This window comes from Balaenoptera physalus (assembly GCF_965194825.1).
Source record: "Balaenoptera physalus genome assembly, chromosome: 5".
Classification (NCBI taxonomy): domain Eukaryota; kingdom Metazoa; phylum Chordata; class Mammalia; order Artiodactyla; family Balaenopteridae; genus Balaenoptera; species Balaenoptera physalus.
The window spans coordinates 129,423,070-129,448,804 of record NC_138884.1 but is presented as its reverse complement, the minus strand read 5'-3'; the positions used below and the strand labels follow the sequence as shown (position 1 = coordinate 129,448,804).

At 38.6% G+C, this 25,735-nt stretch overlaps 1 protein-coding gene across 27 annotated transcripts in view; it reads left to right on the top strand.

The window, feature by feature from the left end:
* The first annotated feature begins 3,474 nt into the window (after positions 1–3,474).
* MAD2L1 (mitotic arrest deficient 2 like 1) overlaps positions 3,475–25,735 on the top strand; it is a 287,298-nt gene continuing 265,037 nt past the window's right edge. For 16 of the 27 annotated variants that reach the window (XM_082463043.1, XM_082463039.1, XM_082463047.1 and 13 more), the window contains exons 1-5: positions 3,475–3,708; positions 4,505–4,651; positions 5,972–6,092; positions 7,083–7,186; positions 7,915–25,735. The exon at positions 7,915–25,735 is cut by the window's right edge. In XM_082463043.1, the coding sequence (XP_082319169.1) occupies positions 3,636–3,708; positions 4,505–4,651; positions 5,972–6,092; positions 7,083–7,186; positions 7,915–8,087 (618 nt within the window). In that variant the 5' untranslated portion in view covers positions 3,475–3,635 and the 3' untranslated portion in view covers positions 8,088–25,735. The remainder of the gene's footprint in view (positions 3,709–4,504; positions 4,652–5,971; positions 6,093–7,082; positions 7,187–7,914) is intronic. The other 11 variants (XM_082463040.1, XM_082463037.1, XM_082463027.1 and 8 more) reach the window with 8 other exon arrangements.

Below are 25,735 nucleotides of genomic sequence, written 5' to 3'. Positions count from 1 at the left end.
ATGTCACTGAATTGTGAATAAAAGTAAATTCAAGTAACTGAAAACAAGTTTTTAAAAAACCTTCTGTAAAGATAAGGGTGCATGCTTTAGGTAAGATGGGCTCAATGTCAAACCAAGTACCCAAAAGCTAATGGGAAAGAAGTTCCACCAAAGCTTCTAGAATCATAAGTGTTACAGTGAAACAGAAGTCTCAGAGTTGAGCAGCTCTACCTAACATCCTGAGAGCTTTGACCAACTCTACTGTATATGGCAGGCTTGCCACCTTGGATTCTGTACTACCATTTCATTCTTCCTCCATATCAGTCATCAAAACTCAATTCTTTTTTCAAAATGTCTTGCTCTGATGTATACTTTATTACTTAGACTCTGGCATCCATCTAGTCCAGGAACTCAACCTCCTAGGCCTGCATTACTAAAACTGCCATCATAGTTTACTGCTTTTCAAAGAGTTATTTAAGAACTTGCATCAGAATCATTTGGGATGCTGGTTAAATCACGTCATCTTCTAGACTCCAGAAAGTAGACTAGCACTGTCTAATAGAAAGATGACAAAAGTCATCTACGTAATTGTAAATATTCTGGTAGACAGATTAAAAAACTAAAAAGAAACAAGTGAAATTATTTTAATAATATATTTTATTTAATCCAATGCATGTATAGTATCACTGCAATATGTAATCAATTACAAAAAATCAATATACTTTACATTCTTTTTTTATACGAAGTCTTAGAAATTTGGTACTTTATACTTGTAGCATGTCTCAATTCACACCAGCAAACTTCAAGTTCTTAAGTCACATGTGACTAGTGTCTATGGTACTGAACTGAACCAGACTGAAAGAAGGAGGAACAGAAGCCAGGAATCCACATAGTTTGCAAAATACCCAAGTCATTCTTTCACATGCTCAAGTTTGAGAACCACCACTCTAGATGGTCCACTACACAATCTATTCTACTACCATTACTGAATTTACACTTGAAAAAAAACGCCCCTTTAATTACAACAACCCTAAGAATTTAGAAATCCTTGTACCTCTAGTTCAATCAACTCAAATAGGTATTGGTATTCAAAGCTCCCTAAAAGTGGTCTTACCGCATCCATCCAACCTGCTCTCCAACTGGAAAACATTTTGGGTTCTTCCATGAAGTTTTCCTAGGCAAATATTCAAATATTCATTTAACAAATATTTGTGGGGCACCCAATAAATGTCATCATGAATCCTCTGCCAAAACAGGAAGATACAAAAGATACCTTTAAATAACGATAATGTAATTGTTTTCATTGCAACACTGAAAGCAGTGCTCTGAAATAGCACTATGGGATGCTATGAGAGTGCATAAGAGCAGAACCTTATACTCTGAGGGGTAAAAGAAAATTTCTTTAATGCAGTAACATTTAAGTTTAAAAAGTATGAACATAATCAGAAATTTGAACAGATGAAACTCAATTTCTGGGCAGAGGAAAGCACCTTACAAAAAGCCCTGAGTTTGAAACGTTACTAAAGGAGTAGGCAGGTTAGGATAGTAACCTGAAAGGAGGCTGCCAGGTAGGCAGAAGCCAGATAATTTCAAATTTATGAGCCTTCAACTGTTTTTTAAGTATGCATATTTAAACAAAACTAGATTAGAAATCCTCAAAAAGCACAGACCATGCTTTCTAAGCCTTAATTATTTCTTACACCTCCTCCTAGAACACAAAGAGTGTATTAACAAATACTTCCTCTATATATGGAAATCTCATATATTTTGCCAGCCTTCTAGAATCTCCAAAATTATACTAACGATTACTTGCATCTCCTATATTATTATGAAACTGAAGGAAGTCTTCCCTGAAGTGCTAAGTAGTAAGTTCCTTAGAAAGAGAGACAATTTATATATGAAGTAAGGTGGGCATCATGTTCTACCAGCGTGATGCCAGAATTCTGGCTCTAACCCAAAATCCTGGGGGAAGGAATGAAAAGGTGGTGACTTAAACACACGCATACACACTTGTACCACAGAGACTAAAGAATGTAAGGAAAATATTTCACTGGGTCAAGTCAGCTTATTACCTACTATACCTGTTTCACTCTTCAAACTGATCAGATTCTGATACATAACACTGTGACGAGGCAGAGTTCTGAGATGGCCCCCCCAAATTTGTGGCTTCTAGGGAGCATATACTACATAATCCCTCCCCTTGAGTGTGGCCAGACATGTAATTATGAGGCAAAATCATTTTGAAGATTAGCTTCAACAAAGAGGAAATTATCCGGCTGGGACTGACCTAATCACGTAAGCCCTTTAAAAGGACCTCCCTGAAGTCAGAGAGACTGGAAGTGTGAGAAGGCCTATGGAAGGGCTCCCTGGCAAAAGCACAAGACTGGCCTCTGGCCAACAGCTAGCAAGCCAATGAGAACCTCAATCTAAGAACAAGGATATTAATTCTGCCAGGAACCAAGGGGGTCAAAAGAGGGCCCCAGATTTTAGATGTGATCCCACCTGCAGACAGGTGCCTTTACTTCAAACTTATGAGACTATGTAGCGCACCCAGCTATGCCATGCCCCAGACTCCTGACCTAAAGACTGAGATAACAAATGGGTGTTGTTTTAAACTAATTTATGATAATCTGTTACACAGCAATAGAAAACGAATACACTCAGGCATTTTTCTCATATAATTAAGTAACAGTACATCTGGTAGTTAAGTTTCTCAGACTTCATTTTACGAATAATTTTCCCACCTGCTTTAAGTATAAAATTGTTTCGCATCTCACATGAACATTAGCCGTGCACTATCTCCTTAATACTTCTCATCCTAACATTAAAAGTCATTGAATTTGTGAGTCAAAATTCACTGAAAAGCTCTTCAGTGCTGACGGGCCTTTTTGGTGAGTTGACCTTACTCCCGACCAGTCGCCTAGGGGTGGACGGGTACACAGTGCAAGCTGGCCCAGCGGACACAGCCTCCTGCTGCCCCCAGACTCCGCCTCGCAGGGGGGCGGGGCATAAACGTGAGCCGAGCCCAGAACAGACAAGGGATAGAAAAATGCAAGCAGTTCGTCCCTTTAACCCCTAACCCAATTTCTCAAGAAAAGCCGCCCACACAGTAATCCCTCTAAAACTGTGGCTGGGCTGCCGCGCACGCAGTTGCTTTACGGATTCCCAAAGCATCTAGCAAGTTCCAACCGCCCACTAAGGATCCCTGGGGCCACTTATGGCGCAGCTGGAGAACAGTTCATATCACTTTCAAAATATCTTTCAAACTCGGGAACTGTGCTCCTTGGTCGCTCTGTCCCCAGATCTAGGGAGCGGCCACTAAAACCTGGACCTACCATCCTCCCCCCCGGGCGCCAGGCAGCCCGCCGACCCCAACTACCGGTGCCCAACAGGGATCCTCCCGAGCGTAACCACTGGGAACAGCGTCACCACGCCTACCCATTGCGCCTGCGCGAACGGCCGCTCCTGCGAAGGCCCAGAGATCTTGCGGGACCCCGCTGCGTAGGGCGGGGCCTAAAAGCTTGTCGCGCCTGCGCGAGGGGCCGACGGCGTCCTGCGTCGTTACTTTTGAAACGAGTGGCGGGGAACTGCTCTGGAAACCCCTGGTGTTGCTGTCTGCTGGGTGGAAGCGCGTGCCTTCTTCCGTGGGCCTGGCCATGGCGCTGCAGCTCTCCCGGGAGCAAGGCATCACCCTGCGCGGGAGCGCCGAAATCGTGGCCGAGTTCTTCTGTAAGTCCTCGCGCAGGCCGTAGGGTGGGGAGAACGGAGCCCAGGCCGCCCAGCAGGCCCGCGACTCGGCTTCCGAGGAGGGGGGAAGCCGGGTGGGCCGGAGCGGCCCCGAACCCAAGCCCTCTCAGCCCCCGCCTCCTGCCCGGCAGGAGGAATCTGGGAAGAGGCGGATGCAGGCGCCTCCTCCGGACGCGTTGCTAACGATGGAGGAGGACGCCTAGGTGCTGCTGAGGCCTGCCTCGCGGTACAGCCCCTTCGCCGGGAGCGTTTCTTTAAAGTGCAGAGCTCACCCCTCACCATCACCCCCGCGAGGTGAATCTGGTCGACGGTGATGGACTAGACTTCGGGAAGCTCCGTTCTGGACCAGGCCAGTTGTACCCTCTGATAGAATGTGGCAGAACTTGTGAGGATAAAAGGAGGAAAGAGAGAGGGGGCGAGGCTTGCCTGGGCTTTGGACTAGTCAGTCGGTTGCCTATTTTGACATCCTCTAACCATAAAATCTGAGTTTGGACTTGTTTTACAATGAAATGAAATTTGCCACTGGGAGATTAATGCAGTTTGGCATTTTTCTTTTATTGCCACATAAATGCAGGTATCACTTTCTCTCTTACTTAAAAGCAAGATTTTAAGGATCTTTAATGCCACTTTGTACCTATTCTGCTTTCAGCAAAACACACAAACACGTGTGTGTTTAGACATTTACAGCTTTACACCATTAATGAAGCCATAGCCACATCTAAACATGCTTTATTTCCCGAAGTTACAAAGTGACAGTGACTTTAATATTTGTTTTCAGCATTTGGCATCAACAGCATTTTATATCAGCGTGGCATATATCCATCCGAAACTTTTACTCGAGTGCAGAAATACGGACTCACCTTGCTTGTAACTACTGATCCTGAACTCATAAAATACCTAAATAATGTGGTGGAACAACTGAAAGGTAATTAATTGTTGGAAACAGTTTTGAGTTTTGCAGGCCTTCTATGATCCACATTTTCTAGCATCTTGGTGCTCATTTTTCAGCTCTGTACATGGTGGTGTAAAGCACACTACCACCCCATAGTGAATCAACTGGGAGGAAGCAAATAGCATATAAATTGAAAGACGTCCCACCCTTCCTCCACCACACTTTGAGTAGGCTGAATATTTTAATGTTAGAAATCTGATATGGCTTAAGGAAACAATTTCCATTAACGGAGTTTATATGACCAGATGGAACATGTTTGAATTTTACTATTATGATGGTGTTGATTATCTGAGAAAAAAATCCACTAAATATATTTTTTTGTAGCTGCTTGCAGTCTAAAACCATCCTTATATTAAGATGAAGGAACTAAAACTGAATTCAACCTGGGGGACTAAACTTAAAAAAGAAGAACTACTAAATAACAGAGCGCCTGTTAGAATTTTCTTATTTTCACCTATTTCCATTTGTCCTTTTTTTTTTAAATCCTGCCTGAGTCAGTAGCCTTTTCTATCTGAACACTCATTTTTTCCTTTTAGCTCAAGAAGTTGCAGTATTGTTGGATCAATATTTGTTCTCCATCTATTCCTTTTCTTTCTTTTTCTAGAATTCCTATAAGTTTCTCTCCACTTAGGAGTCCCATTTCTGATTTTTCTGTGTTGTGGGATATTTTTCCCTATCTACCCATTTGACCTTCCAAATTACTAGTTCTAAAAAACACTACAGCTGTCATCTTTTTTTTTCCTTTTTAATTTTAAAATTCATGAATCTTTTTTTTTGTTGTTTTAAGTAACTTCATTTTTTAAATTACATCATTGTATTTTCATTAACTTCAGGGCTAAATCACCCATAGTCATTCATAGGGCTGCACTCAGATTATTTGGTGTGGAACCTCTTAGAACTAAACTCAAACCCTCCCTGACTGAGTCAAATTTTCCTATTTTATGCTTTCATTGTACCATATTTTGCACCTGCAGAGCAGTTACCACAATTTTAATTTCACGTTAATTGGTGCAGTGATTAGGTTAATGTTATCTTCTACACTCTTGCCTTGGATTAGGATGGAAGTACCGAATGTTTATGATCCTATCCTCAGCACCCAGTGCTATACCTGGTATAAATACTGAGAATTTGAAAACAGGAGCTAGGTTATTGATGGGGCAAGTTTTCTGTATAATTTGGAGGAGATCCAAAATAGCAGTGGTAGAAATTTGCTGAGGATAGGAAGTGGGACCCGAGAAAAGAGTTGCTTTGTAACTCAGTGAACCAAAAAAGATGCCTTGTTATGTATTACAGAATGGTTATACAAGTGTACAGTGCAGAAATTGGTGGTAGTCATCTCAAATATTGAAAGTGGTGAGGTCCTTGAAAGATGGCAATTTGATATTGAGTGCGACAAGACTGCAAAAGATAACAGGTAAGTAGGAATTTAAATTATTTCCACTTTCATATGCTTGTTCTAAAACTTGTTTTCTTTACAAAATGAGTTCTAATTATATTGAACAAGTTTCATATAAGGTATAGTTTTTTCTAGGATGTTTAATTTGATCTTCAGTCTCCTGTGGAAAAGAATTGTGCTTACTTTAGCATGTCACTGACTTGTATAGTATTGCCTTTAGTCTAAATTGGTGAATTTCAAATTGTAGTATTTATGGTGGTATATGCAAAATGCCATACAATATACTAGGTGGCCCATTTTATGAATTGTTTAAAGGTACTTTTAAGCATAAGGGATTATCCTAGACTCTCCCAGCTTAAGATGCAGCTCTACTGTATTTCACTTAATGCCACAAATTTCCTAAGACACTTCATAAACTCTGAAGTTTCCAGACTACCTGAATGGGAAATGCCCATCATTATATGCTAATGACTAGCATTGTCCTAGGCATACTTACCTGTAAATTCAGAACCATTTCTCATAATGAAATGTAGTTTGCTTCTGAAGCCTTTGGTCTCTTTTAGGAAATGTTTAGCTTATAAAAATAATTTGATATACAATTTAATATCTTATTTGAGACAACAGGGAATTAGACATTTAGGTGTTACTAAAAATGCCAAAATGATTATACCAATTAAATATTTTAGATACCACTGTTATTTTTTTTTTAAGAGGTACTGAAGTTTTCCTAACTTGAAGCACTTGGCAAATTTTCTGGTCATCTGATACAAAATGACCTGATCCTAAGACCAACCCTAAAAAATGATTGGAAGGATAAATGAAATAATAAAAATACATACTATGCTTACTGTGGTATTATGGGTCCTAATGATGTACTCATTTTCTAAAAAACTCCTTTTTAATGTATTACTTATTTGATTTTGGAATCATTTAATTAGATAAATAATCTTACAAATGTTTAAAATAACTCGTTAAAACTTAAATTAATTGATTTGGTTTCTTTGGTAGTGCACCCAGAGAAAAGTCTCAGAAAGCTATCCAAGATGAAATCCGCTCAGTGATCAGACAGATCACAGCTACAGTGACATTTCTGCCACTGTTGGAAGTTTCTTGTAAGTATTATACAACGTCACATTGCCTTAAATTTGTTGGGGAAAAGACTAAGCTACTATTTTAAGAATTACCCCTTTATTAAATTTTTTCTTAATTATCAATATCATGTAATAAAAATGGGAAAGCATTATAAAGGAAAAGTAATGTTATATGCATTCTGGAAAATTTGGAAATGCTGAAAAGGAAAGGAATGAAAGTATTCCACAATACTCACTCTTGAATGTTTTGATGTAATTTCTTTCATTATCTTCATTTCTTACACACTTTTATGTACTGATATATATTTAAGACTATAGCTATAATTGTGTCTTGCTTTTCTATCTTCCTTACTCCTTCAAACATCAGATATGTCCTGAAAACCTACTATATGTCACACTCTGTTCTAGGCACTAGGATACATCAGTCACAGAACCAAGATGTTAGCTTTACTGTAGGTCACATTCATGCTATCCCATGTGATTCATTATATACTTTCTACAAATATTTTTAACGGTTTTTTCTTTAAAGAAAAATAAAACTTGAATTTTTCATAAGATAAAGTGAAAGGAGTGCAATATTTTCTGTACTACAGTAAATTTCCATTGAAGAAAAGCAATGAACTAGTTATTACAGACCAGGCTAAACTACATTTCTAACACTATGTGTGGTTCAAAATGTGAGGGAGACAGGGCAGGTAGTTTTACTTTTGAAAAAATAATGTACCTTAATTATTTTATCCCCAATTTAGGTTCATTTGATCTCCTGATTTATACAGACAAAGATTTGGTTGTACCTGAAAAGTGGGAAGAGTCAGGACCACAGTTCATTACCAATTCTGAGGAAGTTCGTCTTCGTTCATTTACTACTACAATTCACAAAGTAAATAGCATGGTAGCCTACAAAATTCCTGTCAATGACTGAGGATAAGCTAAAGACAGTAATGTACTTGTATTCTCAAATGTGGTTTTCCTGAAACCAAATCAACTTTAGTTGATATGTTTTATTTCATTGGTTAATTTTTAGATGGGGAAAACTTAACATTATACTTTACTGAATCTGTGCATAATTGTTCCATTCCTTGGTACCTGTTTCACTTTCCATAGGGCTGATGTAAGTTATTGCACACTGTTCCAAAGGGAACTAGCAGCTTACATTAGCATTGTAATGTCAGTTCCTTTGAAGGTAGTAACGGTAGATGGAAAAACTTTTGCCATAAAGCTAAATGTCTTTCTAAATCAGACCTTTTGGTCAAGCAGCTTGACTCAGAATATAGAGAAATATTTAAATATAAAATAGAGCAAAAGAAATATGAATATTCAGAATATTTGTTTAGATTCTGAAAGTAACTAATGATAGTCCATAAGTAATGAAATATTGCTCCTATTAGGTCCTTTTGCCATTTATTTCATTTGTATAGTTTCCATATTGAAAAATTTTCCAATTATTTGATTTTAATTTATATAACTTGAACCTATGAAGCTATGGATATTCCTACTGTTCAAATTGCTGTGATACCAAACTTTTAAGAATGTCCTTTTATGTTTTATAAAATCAAGCTTTAAATGACAATGATGAAATAAAGTTAAATGTGTATGTTTTAAATTTGTCTTAAAATATTTTTATATTGGTGTGGTGTTAATACAGTTAAATAGTTATGATGCATTCAGTACAGCATATTATTTCTTGTGCCTACTATGGTTGTAGGGCCTAAGAATTCAAAGTTGAGTAAGTCTTGAGGTACTTTCAATTTAATGCACAAGCATTTATTGTACCCCCCCTTCATCTCATAACAGTAGATTTAAAATAAACATTCTTTTTGTAAAATGATAAATGTCCTTTGGAATTAATTCAGTTTAGCAAATTTTGGATTGTAGAACCTTTCTATACTCTTAGCCTACTGTTAGTCTAATTTTCCATATACAGTTGACCCTTGAACAGTGCAGGGACTGGATCACTGACCCTCCAAGCAGTTGAAAATCCCAGTATAACTTACAGCCAGCCCTCCATATCTGTGGTTACTCCATACCCATGGATTCAACCAACTGCGGATCGTGTAGTACTGTACTATTTATTACAGTACTGAAGCTTGAGATCTTATGAAGGAGAGGAAAATATATGGCAAAGGACCATGAAGTAACCAAACAGGTTTACTTCATTATGTATTTGTCTTTATTATTTCACCTGGATAATCTTATCTCTGATCCAATTGTGTGCTTGTTAAGAATAAAGGGCAATGTCTTACATCCTTTCATCTCTTAGAGCTGCTGGACAAATAGGTGCCAATTTTTGATGATGGGTATCGTGAATGCTGTTGCAAAGGCCAATCTCTAAAGAGCTGTTGAAGCTATCTAACTGAGGTTCACCCACAAGTCTTCCTGAATAAGAAAGTAGGTACTCAGAAGTGGAAATAATGTTTATTTAGGGATGGTCAAGAGTCAACATGTGAATCCTTGAGCTGTTCATAATCTGTTTAACATTTGAAATATGCATTGAGAAGGAAAGCAGAAATAGAGCTTGAGTAAAAATATGGAGAGAGTTGAAAATTATGGTCCTATTTTTAGGAAATAATATGTTTGAAAGTTTTTATAGAAAGCAATGACTGCTTCAGGAAACACTGAATGCCCCTTCGTTAAACAATGGGAATAATAAAATGTGGTTCTTGCCCCAAAAAAGCTCACCAGCAGCATTATATATTGCTGATAACACATTTCTGTCATTTATGTTTCTGACAAATTAAGTGATCCTAATATTACTACTTTTGTGATTTATTATGGTACTTACTTCTCTCTCCTTTAAGAGTTGTTATGTCCAGAAATTAATGCTCTGGATTTGAATGTTACCCTCAATAACAGGAGCTTCTGCCATACAATCTGTTGCCTGCAAGTTACTCTATAGTATCAGTTCTGCATCAGCTAGGCTCTTCTTTTTTTGAAAACAGAAAAAAATTGGCTTTGAAAAAATTTAATGGAAGAATATTAGCTATGTAAAGAATCAAAGGAAAGGCTGAAAACCAGAGAGCTAGGGCAGCCCCAGGGATTTTCAGTGACAAATTTGTGAACTCTGCATATCTTTATGTAATAAATGGACCACTGGTGTTACCCAGTGATCTATCCAGGTGACTCAGATTGCTGGTTTAAAAAAAGTGACAATGAAAAGCTTTGTTTGCATTTTAACAAGCTGAGATGTAAGACTAAGAATTCTGGGAAACTGCATTTTTAAATACTTTGATCATTTCGTCTCAGCCAACATCATTAACATGGTTAAATTAGACTTCTTACACCATTTGCATGTTAACTATTTACTCTTGTGAGGATTCTGAGGAGCCAGTCATGATCTTCCTCGCCTCTTACAGATTATGTATCAATTCAGAAATATACATATTGGAGTTGAATGGGAGCCAAGCTATGAGCTTTACTGATAAAGCTAGATTGGAAAAGCTTTGGCCTAAGGTTCCAGCTGGACTTCTCCCACCCTCCTTCTATACCTTGAGGCTCACCCTGGGAGGAAGATATCTAAACCAACAGATGAAAGAATTGTGACTGACTTCATACCATGTTAAATAGAAGCTAAGATTCCAAGAGAATCTGGTGGGCCTCTAGACCTGCCTGGGCTCTGACTCAATTGTGCTTACCATAGGTAGAGGAATGAAACCATGTTCCAGTTGAGCCCATCAGGGTTTGAAATAGAGCCCCAGAAGGGACTGAACCACACCTGGTCTTCAGGATCCTTCTCTCAGTACCATCAATCAGACAGAGAAGTCAAGCCTCCATGGGAATTTTTACACAGAGGTATAACAATCTCATGTATCAATTGGCTTTTGTTGTAGAGCAAACAACCATAACATAGCAACAATAAGCATTTTTTCCTCCTTCAAGTCTGCAGGTCAGCTGGGGTGCTTGTCTTCATTCTCACCTAAGTCTACAGGTCATGTGTCGTTCTACCACTGAAAGGGCAGTGACTAGCCAGGATTCTTGAAGCTTAGTTTCAGAACTTGCACACTGACACTTTTCCACATTCCACTGGCCAAGGCAAGTCTTATGGCTAAGCCAAACTTCAGTGGGGAAGGGAAGTATACTCCTCCCAAGGAGATGGGGGAGAGGTGTGAAAATATGGTGAAAGGATCTAATAGTCCAGGGGTTGGCAAACGTTTTCTGTAAAGGGTCAGATACTAGTTTAGGCTTTGCAGCCCTATGGTGTCTTGCACCTACTCAAGTGATTCCGTCGTAACTTGAAAGCAGCCTTAGACAACAGGTAAACGAATGAGCATGGCTGTGTTCCAATAACAAAAACCTGATGGTGGGCTATATTTGACACAGGGGTTGTAGTTTGCTGACCTTGTAATAGATCTGTTTGCTGTTTTGTTCACAAATATTCAAACCCCTCCCTGGCTCAGAGCAATTGATTTTGTGATATTCAAGGCTTACATTTAAAGCAACATCATTTGTTTTCTCCATCCATGGTATCTCAAATGGGATGGCTCTTTATCTCTATCCCATATTCTGCGAAACACAACTGTCTATTTCTTTAAGGTACTCCTCAGGACACCCCACAGTGAATTTTGATCTGAAAACTGGGAAGGGAGGTTCTTTGGCGCATGATGTGTACAAAGAGATTCAGAATAGCATAAAGGCTACACGCCTCTATTTTTAATCACTATATAAACATGTATGCTGAATAAATGTTACTATTAGAATGCATTCAAGTTTCTTAGGTTCATTAACCTCCTATATATTTTAGCATATGAACTCCAAAATCATAAGCATAATAAAGTAGGTATCCACATAGACATTTAATTTTTCTTTACCTTCTGTTTCCATTTAATTGCTTAGTCTGTAAAATTTATCTTAATTTTATTTTCTGTGAAAGATCAGAATAGCTATGATGTTACATTGTAATGCCTGTATTTTCCACCAGGTGTCACTAATGTTGTAATACTTAAAGTGAATTTCTTCTAACTCTAAATTAGACTAATATTCTGCTTTTCTTATTAGAAGTTAACATTGGGATTTCTGTCTACAAAAATATGAAGACATCAGAGGGAAAAACACAGCATCTGTCTTTTGCTAGGCACTTTACATGAACTATTTCATTTGATTCTCATGCTTTAGTGCACAAGCAGAATCGTGGGGTCAGTGGGCATGCAAATGGCACTATGTTTTTAAAGTTTAGATGGCCTCTTTTGACCTCAGCCAAGGAAGCTCATTTGACTCCACAACAAGCACATCAAAAGCAATTCTTCACCCTTTTCTTAATGGTTCTTACCTTCTACATCCTTTTAGCAATCGAGTGTCCAGAACAAATTACTTTTCCTTTACTGGGCTTTGAGTTTCATTGGTGAGTTTGTATTTACACTTTCCTCAGACGACTCTGACCAATGAATGGAAGAAACCAAAACAGAGAGGACTTTATCCTATGCCTTATCTATATTGTTTATAGAATAAATCAAGTGTGAATTTTCAAGCATCTGTGAAACAGTTTTCCAACTAATCAGAAGAATTGTTCATTTAACTACCTCAGTTACTCCTTGGGGAATTAATTTTTGGCTTAACTTGTAAATAATATTTTCTCATTCTTTTTTTAGTGTATGAAATTATATTTCAAGTTATTTGGTTCAATGTGACCATGATAAAGGTTTGTGTTGGAACAACTATGGAATAGAACCTGTCTGCTAAACTTCACATTAGTTATATTTTCTAAAAACAGATCTTTAGCGATCTTTCCATTCTTGAATATGGCTTTGAAAGTCAGCAGTATTAACCTATGCTTATTTAAAAAAAAAAAAAATCTAGCTGGGAAAGCTACTTAATCTCCATTAGAGTTGACAATCCTGTTCCAATCTGGCAAAAACATTGTAGCCCTAGCAACAAAACTATTAGAAAAGGCCTAGAGAGAAAAATGTCAGAGTTGACCCTCTGATTTCACAAGTCAGTTTATGTTACCACTTCACCTATTTTTGTCCTCCTACCATTTGATCTATTTTTATACTAGAGAAACATAATATAGTTTCATTTATTTGTGTAAAGTCCATTTTCATCTACATTTATCTGCATCATTTTGCTATGTAAGCTTGTTTGCACAAAGGAACTTACATCAGATCAAAATCTTTATTGTCTTGGAATTTTATATGTGTGGAAAAGACTTCTGAGTATAAGCAGACCAACCATACTCCATTGCCATGCAAGGGAAAGATCTCAAACATCTTTAAAAACTATATAGATATGGACATATTGAGTATATGCCTAGACATGGATATGATTTCTATCTAAATGGCAGTCTCCCTAAGTGCAGAAGTTAGTGGTTTTAAAGATTGAGTCAGTGATATCCAAAATATTTCATGTCTAAAATACAGTTCTTGTATCACTGTACTCAATCATAATAGTCAATACAGCTCTTTAGAAACCAGTTCAAAGCTTCCAGATCTAAGAAAGGAAATTTATAGCCAATGATCATCTACCATGTGCCAAGTACCAGTTAGGTGCTTTACACCTTTTCAGCCTGGTTCCTTCTAGGTGCATAGAGGCTGGGGCTGGTGGGGAAGTAGGAGACTTGGGCTACAGCCTGTGGTCTTGGAAACTGGTGATGGGACATGGGGAGAGCCATGAAGCAAAGAAAATGATGAAGTCTGAGTCCCAAATGACAAGTCCTCTGGAATAAGGAATAGCTCCAAAACCTCAGTTCAGGGCTGTGAGGGGAGAATAGTGTGGAAAGAGAAGGACTGGATCCAAAATGAAGGTTTTATAACTGCTGATGCCCAGAGGATAACCGTGAAGGAACACTGCGTAAGGAGAAAGAATCCTTCATAGAGTACCTTAGGCTCAATTTGTGGGCAGGGAGGGGATCCAGCATCAAATTAGTACATGACATGCATTATCTCAATCCTCACAACAACCCAATGAGAGATACCATCCCCATTTTACACCTGTAAAAAGTGAGATTCGGGAAGGTTAAGTAATTTGCCCAGCTTCAAACATCCAGAATACATTCCCAGGCCTGACTCCAAAGCCTGTATTCTTACTGTATCTCATTGCCTCTCAGAGACTAGGGAACAAGGAAGGGTCCCCCTGTTCCAGTATGCAGACTCAGCCGAGGAGACTACAGTACCACCTGAATCTAACTCCAGCTGGGGAAGTGAAAACTCACAACCACAAATGTTTGAGCGTCAAGGTACATTAACTTTTTGAAAAACTCTTTTTCATAATAAGCTATCACTAAATGTTTATTAACACAGAGCCTTTTGCTGTGTAACAGGAGCATTCATTTTCTTCCATCAACATTTTCTTCTCTCATTCCTTTCACTTGTTTTTGTAACTAAATGCTGTGTTGGAATTTGGGCTTCTGCTTTATGGGCTTTCACCAGTTTGAGAAATAGACACAGAAAACAGATTGAAATGTATGTATTATCATCTATATTATGGGGTTTTCTAGTAAAGCTGAGTAGGAGCAAGAGGCTTACACCTAAAGCAGAAATAGGTTTGCTACTACTCCCCTATAAATGAACTGTGGAACAGTCAGACAACTTCGGTCTTCCTCACTCAAGCCCAACTCCAGCATGGGAGTAAGAAGTGCCGCTCCCTGAACGCCAAGGGCAGAGTTAGAAAGCACTGTACCTGAGCTCCCGCAAGCCTTAGAAAGAGTTCTTCTTTGTTGCTTGGGATGGTGTGAGAGAGAAGGTGGAGAGAGGGGCCCCCAATATTTCTCCAGTACCACTTTCCATCATCAGGATCAGAGCAGAAACATGAAGAGTGGAGTAACATGCATCCCTCCCAGTATTTGCCAGGTTTTTTTTTTAATATAAATTTATTTATTTTATTTATTTATTTTTGGCTGCGTTGGGTCTTCGTTGCTGTGCACGGGCTTTCTCTAGTTGCTCCACGGCATGTGGGATCTTCCCGGACCAGGGCTCAAACCCATGTCCCCTGCATTGGCAGGTGGATTCTTAACCACTGCGCCACCAGGGAAGCCCATTTGCCAGGTTTTTAATCTTTTAGCATATTACAATGCCAGTGTGTTCCACTGGCATTATGCCAGTTGATTTTAGGTAGCAGGGTGATGGTAACAGGCATTTAAAAAAAATTTTAGTAATTATGTATTTTAATCTGTATTCAGAAAAATATATAGCATATTTTAACATATCATGAGCTAAAGATTTTTAAAGTACACACATTATTTTTTTTAAATGTATCAGTATTGGGACGGGTGATTTGCAAATAAAAATCACGAAGGCAGCACATATATGAAGGAAGGCTGGGAAATGATGTCATAAGCCATTGTACTTAAGCAAGTCAGAAGTAAGCCAGGGCGGGCTGTCCTCTCAGCAGGGCGGGCTGCATGCTCAGAGTGCTGCTGTGCTCTTACCATCCTACACTCCACTTCTTTCTACACTACGTTTCCCTCTGGAACTGCTGATGGGCATTTCACTTTTTGCCCACAAAAGACTCTAGCAACATGAGTCAGACAGGATTCCACGCAGCACCCTAAGCTCAAAATTCACTCCCTATTCTATTCTTATCACTAATTATGTCCTGTCACATTGTCCAAAATAGATCATCAGACTTTATGAAACGAATACAAAGACTGGATCAACAACAAAATGTCCCAAATTTGAACAATAGGAAACTCTTCTTTTTCAGCTTCCTCAAAACTAAATCCCCTTGTAAATAAAAGCCCATAGAAATTAAAGTCCAAATGCCTTCATTCCCTATTTTATACAATTGGCTCAGTCTCAGCCAGAGGGTCTTAGTTGTCTGGATTCCTATATCTGCAGCTGTGTCCTAGGCTGTCTTTCATAGGAATATAGCTTCTTCAGCCTCTTTAAATTCAAATCTCTAGTTAGCTCTACTCTCCAAGGGGTCGGTAGCCACAAAAGAAATTGCAGCTCCACTACAGAAGTTATCACAAACAAAATTATGATCCCCAAATTAAGTGAATGGTATAATGTGGTTTGACATTGCTATTCTCAGCCAAAGAGCATGGCAGATAACTTAGTGGTACCTGTGTTGGAGACAGTGAGGACCTGAGAACACCTCGTTTCAGTCCCATGGCAGGTCAGCCAGCTGCACCAGTGTCAAGTCCACAGCCTGGGAATCTGTGTTTACTGACCAGAAACTGCCCAACAGTTGTGCTTCTACGTGTGTAATATATTTGTGTATTTCTTTGTGTTTTTTCTTGTTTTGTTTTGTTTGGGTGATGCTTGTGGGACCTCCCCATATATATTGCCTACTTTCTCTCACAGAGTGACATTTGAGACATTATTGCCTTCTCAGAAAATTTAGATATTCTGGTTTCTTCATTTCCTCCTGTCTATTGTCTCATGCAAGACTGTGGTCTAGAGGAAACCTCTACTCCCAAATTCTTCCAAGTGTGTTCTCTGTAGGGGTGAAGTACACTCTTCTCTATGAAAACATGAAGAATGGGGTAGAGACCACCACCCTACTTCTTAGCACTATGTTTTAACTTAATAATATACACTGTTTTATTTATTATGATAATAGTGATTGTCATCACTCTTCCATAAATTTTTTCCTTCTTACCTAGGCAGGTTGAGTTGGACCCAGCTAGGCAGTAGGTGATTAGAGTCAAAATTAAATTAAAAAAAAAAAAAATTAAAACACCAGGATCACAGAAAAGGCCAGTGAGTCAGGATTACTCTTGTACATGGTCGGTGGGAATGTAAACTGGTTCAGCCACTGTGGAAAACAGTATGGAAATTCCTCAAAAAATTAAGAATAGAACTTCTAAATGATCCAGCAATTCTACTTGTGGGTATTTATCTGAAGAAAACAAAAACACTAATTTGAAAAGATATATCCACCCCTATGTTCACTGCAGCATTATTACAACAGCCAAGATATGGAAACAACCTAAATGTTCAAGGATGGATGAATGGATAAAGAAGATTTAATGTATATATATACACACAACAGAATACTATGTAGCCATAAAAGAAGGAAATCTTGCCATTTGCTACAACATGGATGGACCTTGAGGGTATTATGCTAAGTGAAATAAGTCAGATGAAGAAAGACAAATACCATATAATTTCCCTTTTATGTGGAATATAAAAAAACAAAACAAACAAAAGAAAAACAAACTCACAGATTGAGAGAACAGATTGGTGGTTACCAGAAGGGAAGGGGTTGGAAGAAGGGTGAAGTGAGTGAAGGGGATCAACTGTATGGTGATGGATGGTAACTAGACTTAAGTGCTGGTTACTTTGTAGTGTATACAAATAGCAATTTATAATGCTGTATACCTGAAATGTGTATAAATGTTATATACCAATTTTACCTCAATTAAAAGAAAAAGAAAAAGTAACAGAAGGATACCAAAGTTTAGCAAAACTTTAAGGAGATTCTAGATGTCACAGATTAAAGTATTCCAAAAGGTTGGGCCATTGAAAAGATAGAACACAAGCACAAACAAACAAAAAATACCTAAACCTAAACTTCAGGGCAGAAACTTTTCTGTTCTTATGCCTTCCTGTCTCAGTAGGATCTGACCATTAGTGTAAGGAGAGAGACTGCAGCTGTGAAGGAAAATGGTGCCAAGAACTGCAGCTGCAGAAATTTTTTTGGGTTTTTTTTCACTTTTTACTTTTGACATGTAAAATTAATACATACACAAGTTAAAAAACATCAAACAGTACAGAGTGGTACTAAATGAAAAGTAAGTTCTCTACCTTACCTCGTTCTCCCACTCCCCATTTCTAATCCGGCTCCCTTGGAGTATAGTTGCTTTACAATGTTGTGTTAGTTTCTGCTGTACAGCAAAGTGAATCAGCTATACATATACATATATCCCCTCTTTTCTGGATTTCCTTCCCATTTAGATCACCACAGAGCATTGAGTCGAGTTCCCTGTGCTATACAGTAGGTTCTCATTAGTTATCTATTTTATACATAGTATCAATAGTGTATATATGTCTATCCCAATCTCCCAGTTCATCCCACCACCCCCCCACCAGCTCCCTATTTTTAAACATTTTTTATTCTGTTGCTGGTTATTACCATACCTCTGAAACTTATGTTAATTTCTCCATTTCTCGTTCATCAACTTTACATAGTATCTATTAAAAGATGATAAATTTAGTTCATATTTCTTTATCCACTACTAAGTTTTTCCAGTTATTTTGGTTCTTCTGGTGTTTATCTATAATTTTAAAGAATATGCTTAAACCCCATATTTTGTTACATAAATTTTAGATAGCATATCTTGATTCCTTACTAGATAAGGTGAGAAAAATCTGTGTCTGACATTACCTTCCACATCTCTCTGCTGCCTTAACAGACTTCAGTTTTTTTTTACATTATCAATGTTAATATTAGATTCTCTTTTATAGTTACTATTGTCTTCCAAGTTTTGTTTATATGTTGATTGTACAAACTGAAATAGCATTTACATTATTCCAATTATTAAATTACTCCTTACTGAAAGACTGAATAGCTCTACCTATTGAGGAAAAAAAGGTCATCTATATCATCAAAATGGAAAGATGAATGTTCCAAGTGTCAAGCTCAAATGAGAGTCCTTAAACCCAATCTTCAAGAATTTCTATTATTCATTTAGCCAATGATACCTTTAATTTCCAAGAAATCTTTTTTCTTTGATTATTCTTGTTACCCAGCCACCTATTCTTTGGCTTCTTGACTCTGAAGATGTTAGGGTTTGGGGGGTTTTTTTAATAATTTTTTCTTTCAGTTCTCTCTTCTTTTTTTTTTAAATAAATAAAGTTTATTGACATTTTAGGACAGAAGAAAGTTAAACAGGTATGTTCAATCTGTTATGATTATTTTAAAATTTTATAATGGCCTATTGCTCTTCTTAAAAAAACATGAAGACTTCCCATACTCAGGACATTCAATGGTGTTTATTTTCTTTACTTGGACACTTTCATTGCATAGCTCTTCCTTAACCTTATCCAGGCAAGGCTCTTCTGATATGTCAGCTTCTCAAAGACGTTATTAAATTAGCACTCTGTCAGTCACATTCCATCCTTACTCTCATTCATTTTCTGAGCATTTCTTGTAATGTACGACTGCTTTCAATAAGTTTCTCAGATTTGTTTGAGAATATATATGCACTCTTAAAGAACATCTTTGTTGGATAAAGACTTCTAGATGGACATTTTTGCTTTCAGCACTTTAATGATGTTACTCAAATGTCTTCTAACTTGCATGATTTCTAATTAAATGTTGGATATATACTTATATTTGCCGCTCTGTATCTAATGTTCTTTGTTCTCCTCCAGCCTTCAGCATTTTCTCATTGTCCCTTTTTTTTTTTTTAATCAGTCATCAATTTAATACACATCAGTGTATACATGTCAATCCCAATCGCCCAATTCAGCACACCACCATCCCCACCCCGCCGCGGTTTTCCCCCCTTGGTGTCCATACGTTTGTTCTCTACATCTGTGTCTCAACTTCTGCCCTGCAAACCGGTTCATCTGTACCATTTTTCTAGTTTCCACATACATGCGTTAATATACGATATTTGTTTTGTTCAGTTCTCTTAATTAACGTTTTCTTCAGGAGTCAACTGTTACATCTGTTCCACTTGGACCTTCTAATTTTTGCTGTTGGTTTCTTCTAAATTTTCTGGTTTTGTTTTTGTTTTTTTTTCCATACACATGCATGATTAAGAAGATTGATCAATACTGGTAGCATGATTTTCAACTGTGCTATTATAGACCTGTCCCTTGAATGAAAAGATGAATGGTAGGGTCTATGTACATATAAGCTAGTACAGTCAGCCCTATGCATCCAAAAGTTCCACATCCACAGATTCAACCAACTTAAGATCCAAAATATTCCAAAAATATTCCAGAAAGTTCCAAAATGCAATACTTAAATTGGCTGTGCGCTGGCAACTATGTACCTAGCATTTACATTGTATTAGGTATTATAAGTAATCTATAGATGATGTAAAGCATACAGAAGGATGTGCATAGGTTATATGCAAATACTGTGCCATTTTATATAACGGACTCGAACATCTGTGGATTGTGGTATCCACAGGGCATCCTGGAACTGATCGCCCACAGATACTGAGGGATGACTGTATTCTTTAAGGGTACATTTAGATATTTTGTTAACCATGTATTTTTTTTTGAAATTTTAAATACATTTTTAATGTATTTTTTTGAAATTTGACTTTTTAAAAAATGCATGAAAATATCATTTATTTTATTTACTTAGTTTTTTGTGTGCCAGAATTCACTCACTCACTCTCTATTATGAATACGCCTTGGACCGAGGGCCTGAAGGTTAAACATAATTTCCAGGTATGGTCAGCAGAGGGCAGCAAAGGGTAGTGGAACAAGTGCTCACTGCCCAGGCCTGGGCATCCCTCTCTTTTCCCTTTTCGAGGTAAAAATCAATTAGCAGGTAGTAGAAGGGCTAGAGTGCCAGAATCAGGAGAGAAATTACTCACAGGGACAGGGACAGTGACCCTGAATGGGGATTAGGCTGAGGAGGCAGTGGAAAGGTTTAGCCACAATTCACAGCCTGGTATATGTCACAGAGATGTGGACAACTAGGCATCAGGAGGTGAAGCATCAATTAGAGCACTTTCACAGTTCTGACTGCTACTCCCAGCCTGTCTAAAACCCAAGGTCTGGCTCCTTAAGGTAACAGGAGTCGACTATCCACCTTGGGAACTGATACAAACTTCCTGTCTGAGAGTTGGTCCATAGCCAGCCATTCTGAGGAGGAGAGAGTGGGGTATGGGCAGCAAATGCAAATGCTGACAGTTAATGTAAACACTCAGATACATTCCAATTAAATAATTTGGGAGTGAACCTAAACACGATGTGGCTTAAATATATTTTCTTCCCTCCTCCAGAGGGGAAACATTGTTTAGCTGTGGAAACACTATGTGACTTTGGAATTAGACAAATGTGACTCTGTGAATTGTTAGGTATATGGCTCTCAGTTACTTAACTCTACTGAGCCTCAGTTTCTCCATCTGTAAAACTAGAAATAATGATTCTTACCTCACAAATCTGCTGCAAAGAAATGACATGATGTACATAAACTGCGTGGCAAAGAGCTTGGCAACCCGTAGTCAGTCAACATTGGTACCTGTTCTGTCTCCCTGTCTTTATCTTGGAAGAAGATTCATGACACTACTTGCCGTCTTTGAATACAGAGTCTCGCTGTCTCCTAACAGCATACTAACGTTAACTGAGGGGTTACTGTGTTAGCTACCATAGTAAGTTTTCTGAAGTGCTACCTCACTTAATTTTCATAACCAGCCTATAAGGAATGTACTTTTATCATCATCTCCATTTGACAAATGAGGACATTGTAAACTGGTTTTCCTAGTCTTCTCATGTAGGGAGTAAAGAACGAGGAGGGATTCAAAACAGGTAATTGGATTCCAGAACTCATGCTCCTGACAATACACAATCTGTTTTCCAATACAGACATTTAATCAAAGATTTAAAAATCTAAGGGAAAAAATAGAATTAAGAAAATAGTCTTGGGCTTCCCTGGTGGCGCAGTGGTTGAGAGTCTGCCTGCTAATGCAGGGGACACGGGTTCGAGCCCTGGTCTGGGAAGATCCCACATGCCGCGGAGCAACTAGGCCCATGAGCCACAATTACTGAGCCTGCGCGTCTGGAGCCTGTGCTCTGCAACAAGAGAGGCCGCGATAGTGAGAGGCCCACGCACCGCGATGAAGAGTGGCCCCCGCTCGCCACAACTAGAGAAAGCCCTCGCACAGAAACGAAGACCCAACACAGCCATAAATAAGTAAATTAAAAAAAAAAAAAAAAAAAAAAGAAAATAGTCTTGTCTTTGCAGTGTGTTTAAATGTTGGTACTATTGGCATAGGATCACCTCTTCTATTTGATATTTAGGGCAAAAGTTCAGTGTTCAATGAAATAAATGAAAACACACTTCGTTGCAGACTTAGAGAACGGACATGTGGACACAGCGGGGGAAGGGGAGGGTGGGATGAATTGGGAGATTAGGATTGACATATATACACTACCATGTGTAAAATAGAGAGCTAGTGGGAACCTGCTGTAAAGCACAGGGAGCTCAGCTCGGTGCTCTGTGATGACCTAGATGGGTGGGATGGGGGGTGGCGGTGGGAGGGAGGTCCAGGAGGGAGGGGATATGTATATAGATATAGCTGATTCACTTCACTGTACAGCAGAAACTAATACAACATTGTAAAGTAATTATACTCCAATTTTAAAAAATGAATAATTTTTTTTTTAAAAAAAGAAAACACACCTTGTCATTGTTATTCCATTTAGAGTTCTTTCATAAAATTAAAAGAACTAACAACGGTATTTGGAAGACATTCAGCTTTAGCTATTACATTTAAAGATAATTATTATATGACTAAGGAAAGCTTCCTTGATCTTTCTGAGAAAAGGTTTTCTCTCTTTTGCTTCACTACAAGGGGAAGATGGTACAAGAACACTTCTTTCTCAATGAATGCCTAAAAAACAATCACAATCCTGGTTACATGTAAGAATCATGCAAAACACTTTTTATAAATACAGGTTTTCTGGATCTGGTGACTCAAAACCTCTGGGAGAGTACAGCCTAAAAAGCTCCTCAAAGCAATTCTGATGCATATCAGAACTGATTACCAGTGACTAGATTCTAGAAGGGGAGACGTCTTCCTGGCCTCTAAACTCTCCAAAAGGGAGGGGCAGAGAATGGAGATAATTTGGGAATTGGGGAAGGTGCAGAGATACGTCTACCTACATTTCTTGCCTTACATAGATTCTGCCAAATGCTTGATGAGAGGCCAAAAAGTGTTGCCCAATGAGCCTCCATGGTTCTAAATACAGTCAAGCATGTCCAGACTAGCACTGTCCCTTTAAAAGTGGTGAGCAGACTCTGGAGGCCACTGTCTATATGCTGCATCTGTGCTAGTTTGGTTTTAAGAGGGAGGCCTTAACAAGGTCACAGAGGACCTAAAAGACCTGTGCTTCTGGCTTCCACCCACCTTTTCAGACTTATTTCACCTTCCTGTACCTTCTGTTAGTGTCTCCAATCTAGCAAACTCTTTCATGTCTCTGAAATTTCATATACTCAAATTCTACCCCTTCAGCATGAAATATGAAACATCCTCTCCCGGACTTCCCTGGTGGCGCAGTGGTTAAGAATCCACATGCCAAAGCTAGGGAACATGGGTTCGATCTCTGGTCCAGGAAGATTCCACATGCCGCGGAGTGACTAAGCCCGTGCACCACAATTACTGAGCCTGCGCTCTACAGCTCACGGGCCACAACTACTGAAGCCCGCACACCTAGAGCCCGTGCTCTGCAACAAGAGAAGCCACCACAATGAGAAGCCCGTGTACCGCAACGAAGAGTAGCCCCTGCTTGCTGCAACTGGAGAAAGCCCACACACAGCAACGAAGACCCAACGCAGCAAGCAAGCAATAAATAAATAAATAAATTTATTTATTTATTTATTTTAAAAAAGAAACATCCTCTCCCAACACATATTCTTTTCTCCTCTTCTTCTCTCTCTCTTTCCCTTTCTCTCTCTCTCCCTGTCTCTCCCCCTCCTTCCCTCCTTACCTCTTTCCCTCTCTCCCTTCCTCCCCTCCCCCCCAGTTAATTCCAAATTATCTTTTAAAGCTCATTTCAAAGGAGCTTTTCAAAGAAGCCTTCCTTGCCTGCCCTCTCCACAATCAAAGTCAGGTGTCCGGTCCCTCTTGTAATTGCTCATCTCACTCTAATTTTTCTTTGTAGTACCTACCAGAGTCTGGCATTAAGAGTTATTGGTGAGACTCTGTTTAATTTCTGTCTCTCCAATTTAAATCTAGGTTTTGTGAGAGAGCTGGGCCGGAGTCCCTTTTGCTCCCTGCTGCCCAGACCTAACCAAGTGCCTTTCTTTCAGTACAGGTTCAAACACTCTCTGTTGAATGAAGTAAAAGAAAGAGAGACTATTATAGATTATTCCTTTCTTCCTTCATCCACAGCAGAAAATTATTTCATAAAATGTCCTGAATTCCTCCAATGTGCCAATGCCTGTGAGAATTAAATGATAAATCAAAAATAGACTCATTCCTTGAGATCCTTAGAGTCCAGTGGGGAATAAAAGATATGTATTCAGATAACTATTACAGGAGCCTTACAAGGGAAACCACAAACTTCACTATATGATCAAATTTCAGTCCTCCACCGTTGTCAAAGGAAAGAGACCGTCCCTGTGAGAAGAGGTTAGGGGGCCTTGCTGCTCAGAGGCTGGGAGTCAGCTGGATTTGAATCCTTTAGTTGCACTGTGGCTGCTTGGTTTCACGGCACCTAAACTATCTGTGCATCAGCCTCCTCAACTGTACAGAGGTCAGTTTTCAAGTGGAAAGAGAAAGGTGTCTTTACATAAAATGTTCTTAGCAGATTACTGTAGGTTCCCTAACACTGAAGAAGATATACAGATGGCAAATAAGCACATGAAAAGATGTTCAGCATCATTAACTATTAGGGAAATGCAAATTAAATCCACAATGAGATGGCACTACACAGCTATCAGAATGCCTAAGATAAAAAATGACACCACCAAATGCTTGTGTGGACTTGGAGAAACAATCATTCACACAGTGCCGGTGAGAATGTGAAATGGTACAGCCACTCCGGAAAACAATTTGACAGTTTCTTAAAAAACAAAAGATACGACTACCATACAACCAGACATTTGCACTCCTGGGCATTTAGCCTAGAGAAATGGATACTTATGTTGACACAAAAATGTGTACACAAATGTTTGCTGCAGCTTTATTTGTAACAGCCCAACACTGAAGACAACCTGGGCCTTCCTTAACAGTTGGTTAAGCAAACTGTGACACATCATTTTCATGGACTACTACCAAGAGTAACAAAGAAATGAACTATTAATACCTGCAGCAATCCAGATGAATCTCCCACTATGCTGAGTGGAAAAGAGCGAATCCCAAAGTGTTACATACTGTATGATCCCATTGATACAACATTCTTGAAAATGGCAAAATTAAAGAAATTGAGAAAGATGAATGGTTGCCAGGGATTAAAGAGGTGGTAGAAGTGGGAGGGAAGTCTATGTGGCTGTAAACGGGTAATATAAAGGATCCCTGAGGTGATGGAAATGTGCCGTATCTTGACTGTTTCAATGTTAATATACTAGTTATGATATTGTACTATAGTTTAGAGAGATATTACCATTGGGGGAACCTGGGTAAAAGGTTATAGACTCTCTCTGTATTAGTTCTTACAGCTACATGGGAATCTACAGTTATTTCAAAATAAAAAAATTAATTGAAAAAAAGAAAAGATGGAGACAAAGTCAGGGAAACAAATATGGCAGTTCGTCAGTTACGGCATGGCCTCAGAATTGACATCATAATGGCAAGTGATCTTGACTACTACAGAATCCTCAGGCTTCATGGATTTGTTCACCGTACTCTGCCAAGTGCTGTAGACATCCTCAAGTTTCAGTGCCAAGAACTGGAGAAAAAAGGATGTTTATGTCAATCAAAGAGCACTTGGAGCTTTCTGGTGGTCATTCAAGGCTTCACCGCATCAGGTAGCCTTTTAATATACTATTTTTGACCATCAAAACAGA